We start from the raw sequence: 3,224 nt of genomic DNA, 5'->3' as shown, positions 1-3,224 counted from the left end.
CTATAGAGTGTGGGCTACTTAGGTTTTGTTATACCGTGCACCCAAGTTGACATTTTAGTCGCACTTGAACCCATTATTAAAGTACGTACTTTCCCAAAGGTAATGTCGACCTCAGAAGCTGACCTGATTCGCTCGAGAAAGCAGCGCTGCGTTGATTATTCACAGGGTACATGAGCTGCGGTACGTCTCAAACGGAAGACGCAATCTGATCCATAATTTGTCTGCACTTTAAGGTCTCGCCCCCATTGGAGAATATGAACATACGCCCATCTCCTGCTGACAGTTAACCGGAAAATGCTGAAATTCTATTACCACATTTGCTGTTTGGCTTGGACATTTTCGGTCTTCGCTGTTTTAATTTGTTCGAAAGCTTCAAAAAGAAAGGACTCGCTAGCTGTTTCTCAAACAAGCATGACAGTCTCCGAACTGTTACTCCACAAATCACCTCGTTGCTGAAAAACTCATCAGCTGGTGCCTAGTCTATGAAGATGATGGGTAAACAAGGCTGGCGTATCCAATACTGAAAATCCGCTGAACCGAATATTAGAATCTTTTGAGGGCACAATAACCTAAACAAGCTTTTGGAACAGTTTTTGACACGTGTCCTGATACGCACTGGCTAGTTCACCCTGAAAGTTTTACCTTGAAAGGTTCAGCGCTGGGCTTCGTCAGTGGAATGAGACAAAAATGAGGCATTCGAATCGTGGTTTATTAGGTCCCGAAAAGACGGTTACACCAAAGAGTTCATATTGTTTGTTGTTATTCACACCGGTTGTGGTTGGTTTTGAGGGATGTGAGAATAAATCGCTTTCTACAAAAAGAAACGCACATGCGCGTTTTTAACCGACTTAGTTGATTTTCTGGAGGGGACCTACTGAAAACGCGGCATCTTCGGTGAAAGAACAGAAAGTATAGAATCGCCCTTGAGTACCAATTTCAATCATAGCTGTAGGCTGCGGCCAGTTTACTGTAAAGTGTGGCGTGTTTTCATTCATTTTAGGCTATAGTTCAAGATGGAAAGCACACAGGATGATACGCCAGCGCATGCACAGAATTCCAGATCCCATTCCTACCTCTTCTCTCAACTTGGAAATACAAGAGAGTCTAATGACCTGTGTTCACCAAATGCGACCTCAGATCGCTCAGTGAGCGTGACCACCAATTTTCCGCTTATCCAAAATCAATACAACATGCCCGCCTACTTCCATTCGCGATCTTCAATGGCGGTTGGCGGAACGTCAACTGCTAATAACAGTTACCTGCCTCAGACCTCTCAGCTCGCAGCAGCCGCTGCAGTGGGAATGTTGCAAGCAAATGTGCCATGCTTAATGGACCGAGAATCTGAAGGACGACGCGAAGACTACGACATGCTCGTAGATCCCCTCAACCCAGCCAACCAATTTGGTCTCGTTCGGTCGTGGATCGCGCAGCAGCAGCAGCAGCATCACCAAGTTGCAGAGTGCTCGCCACCAGTGGACAATTTTTCAAATCTGTATACTCAAATCAGCTCCTGTGGATTTACCGGTGGACCGATCCCATCGTGTTTCAATCAACAACACAACGGATTTGCCCCTACTTTGCCCATATCTCCAACTGGGACACCGGTTCCTGCGATGGGACCGATGAGTGGCAAAGGAGTTGCGGCCTCATACTCGGTGGCCGCTCAGCACCTCAGTCAAATGGGCAGTCAGATGTTCGGTTCAATGGGCAACTCCGTTGGTTGCATATTTGATAATGCCGCAGTGGCCATGGCAACGGCACCTGTACCCTTTGGTCGTGGAAATAATCCTGGTATTTTCAATTCTGGACAGACGTCAGGTGTTCATCGGTGAGTTTGTTCTTGTGTAACCTCACGAAATTATTTCTTAGGTGAAAAGAAGTACTCCTTTGGAAATATTTTCGCATATGGTGCAGTCTTCTTGAGGTGTTACCTACTCCCATCAAATGAAGACTTGAAGTTATAAAGGTATCCTATCAGGGAATGGATAAGAAAAGTGGAGTGGTTGATGACTATAATTACCTTGTTAGTAAATTGTGGTCACACTAGATGTGACAACACGCACGATGGAGAAAAAAGTGGTCGAAGCAGGTCAAATCACTATTGTAAAATCACAACAGTGCGATGTGTCAGTGTTTTTGGCACACGTGGGATGGACTTAATGGAAATCCCTCCCGAAGTGATTTTAGTGCTTGTGTTCGAGTCTAAATTCATGATAGAAACTACCATTCGGTTAGTTAAGTGAAAATTATTTAAGATTCGCACGTCTATTGTAAATGCTAATGAAATTCATTCAGGACGTTTCATAAACTTTTTCCGGGAGGTTCCTTGAGCGGAAAACGCCATCCTAAAAGGCAAACGTGATTTCGGTGAACGATTACACCTTGATTGGATTTTGCTTCTATAAAGCACGTCGTCATAATTATAGGTTTCTGACGTCCTGCATCTTTTTTCTTCTTCACAAAACCGTTGATTATCGTGATCATCCGCGCGTATTTCACCTGCGTAGATCGTAGGAAGTGTTGCGGTGCAACGGACGCGTTTCACGTTGTCTCTAACGTGCAGATCCAAGGGTTGGGGTCTATGTGGGTCTTTCCAAGGGTGAGAAACGATACTATATAATTAAAAGATGGCTATCTTAGCGTTTCCTACTCTGTCCACCAGCGATGGAATCACACCTTGGTCAACTGGGCTAGTTACCGCCAGCACATGACTGACGCAACATTTCATATGCGCTCTGTTCGGAGCGATACTCCTGACTATTAAAACAAGAGGGTTAGATGGCATTCTTAAAAGTTAGCAGTTTGGAGTAGAGCAGGGAATTGTGCAGCCATTTTCAGGTTTCCGAATGTGACACAAGTCGTCACCTCGTACCTCCTAAGACAGTCAACTTATTGTGAGAACTACAAACTACTGTTCCAAATACTGCTCACCCACAGTCGGTGCGGCCTTATATCGGACGCTTAATCCCAGATGTCCTTATTTCGCTTCTAATTCGACAGGGATAGCCTTGAAAAAGGTACTGTCTAGAAGCAGGTATTGCTGTGCGACATGTAACCCATTGATGGTCCGAGTGGGCAGCAGGATCTATCGCTTATTTTGGAAAAAATTCACTCACTCTCCATACTGTGTTCCGAAAACAACCTCCAAGATTCTCCGCACTGGAAAATACCGTGTTTGATGAGTTGTAGGCATAAAAAACCGGAAGAAACGCTTCCGATGCTGT

General features: G+C 44.9%; 1 protein-coding gene across 1 annotated transcript in view; it reads left to right on the top strand.

Moving 5' to 3' along the window:
• Window positions 1–1,013: 1,013 nt before the first annotated feature.
• The window catches only part of T265_13606 (hypothetical protein), a gene marked incomplete at both ends in the record, with an annotated part of 25,877 nt that continues 23,666 nt past the window's right edge, over window positions 1,014–3,224 (top strand). The window contains one exon of the mRNA XM_009169662.1: window positions 1,014–1,828. Coding sequence (XP_009167926.1) covers window positions 1,014–1,828 — 815 coding nt within the window. The remainder of the gene's footprint in view (window positions 1,829–3,224) is intronic.

The sequence above is a fragment of the Opisthorchis viverrini genome, assembly GCF_000715545.1.
Source record: "Opisthorchis viverrini unplaced genomic scaffold opera_v5_83, whole genome shotgun sequence".
Lineage (NCBI taxonomy): Eukaryota > Metazoa > Platyhelminthes > Trematoda > Opisthorchiida > Opisthorchiidae > Opisthorchis > Opisthorchis viverrini.
The sequence above is the reverse complement of the archived record's forward strand: the minus strand, read 5'-3'. Positions and strand labels throughout refer to the sequence as shown.